Source organism: Octopus bimaculoides, chromosome 3, assembly GCF_001194135.2.
Source record: "Octopus bimaculoides isolate UCB-OBI-ISO-001 chromosome 3, ASM119413v2, whole genome shotgun sequence".
NCBI classification, from domain to species: Eukaryota; Metazoa; Mollusca; class Cephalopoda; order Octopoda; family Octopodidae; genus Octopus; species Octopus bimaculoides.
The window spans coordinates 56,062,549-56,063,621 of record NC_068983.1 but is presented as its reverse complement, the minus strand read 5'-3'; the positions used below and the strand labels follow the sequence as shown (position 1 = coordinate 56,063,621).

The window sequence follows — 1,073 nt, the reverse complement described above, 5'->3', positions numbered from 1 at the left end:
ACACACACAATGGGCTTCTTTCAGTTTCCATCTAACACATCCATTCACAAGGCTTTGGTTGGTTCAAGGTTATAGCAAAAGACACATGACCAAGGTGTCACACTGTCACACAATGGGCCATAACCTGGAACCATGTGTCTGGTAAATAAAATTCTTACCACACAGCCACGCCTGCACCTATATATATATATACATATATATATATATATATATATATACACACACACACACACAATGGGCTTCTTTCAGTTTCCATCTAACACATCCATTCACAAGGCTTTGGTTGGTTCAAGGTTATAGCAAAAGACACATGACCAAGGTGTCACACTGTCACACAATGGGCCATAACCTGGAACCATGTGTCTGGTAAATAAAATTCTTACCACACAGCCACGCCTGCACCTATATATATATATACATATATATATATATATATATATATGCACATACACGCACATGCACACACACACATACACACACACAAAGAGATCCATTGGTGAAACAAACAGGCCGATGAAGTAAACATTTTTAAATATCATCAAATATGCAAATTACAAGCCAGGTAAATACAATAAAATTAAAAAATGAAAGTAATCAACAACAAAAAGGAAATAAAAGGATACACTTTTGATATCCCCAATGGTGATTCCTTCTGGAGGAGATGCCATAAATAACAAGCCATATTAAACATAGTGAGTGGCATATGAGAGGTAAATGGTTCTTCCTGGAAAAGGCAGAAAAAAAATAAGAGATATTGTTCTTGCAAAAAAAAAAAGAAAGAAAAAGAAAAATGGAACGAAAAAGAAATAATTGAAAAAAATGTGAATTTATTTATTTATTATATTTTAGTAGCTTGCTTCCTGACCACATGGTTCCAGGTTCAGTCCCACTGTGTGGCACCTTGGGCAAGTGTCTTCTACTATAGCCTTGGGCCAACTAAAGCCATGTGAGTGGATTTGGTAGACAGAAACTGAAAGAAGCCTGTTGTGTATACACACACACACACACATGCACACATATATATATATGCATGTATAGATATATATATATATATATATATATATATATATATA

The 1,073-nt window shown here is 34.8% G+C and overlaps 1 protein-coding gene across 1 annotated transcript in view; it reads right to left on the bottom strand.

The window, feature by feature from the left end:
- Positions 1 to 1,073, bottom strand: part of LOC106871393 (intraflagellar transport protein 122 homolog) — a 264,510-nt gene that overhangs the window by 73,547 nt on the left and 189,890 nt on the right. The window contains exon 22 of the mRNA XM_052966749.1: positions 624 to 724. Within this exon, the coding sequence (XP_052822709.1) occupies positions 624 to 724 (101 nt within the window). The remainder of the gene's footprint in view (positions 1 to 623; positions 725 to 1,073) is intronic.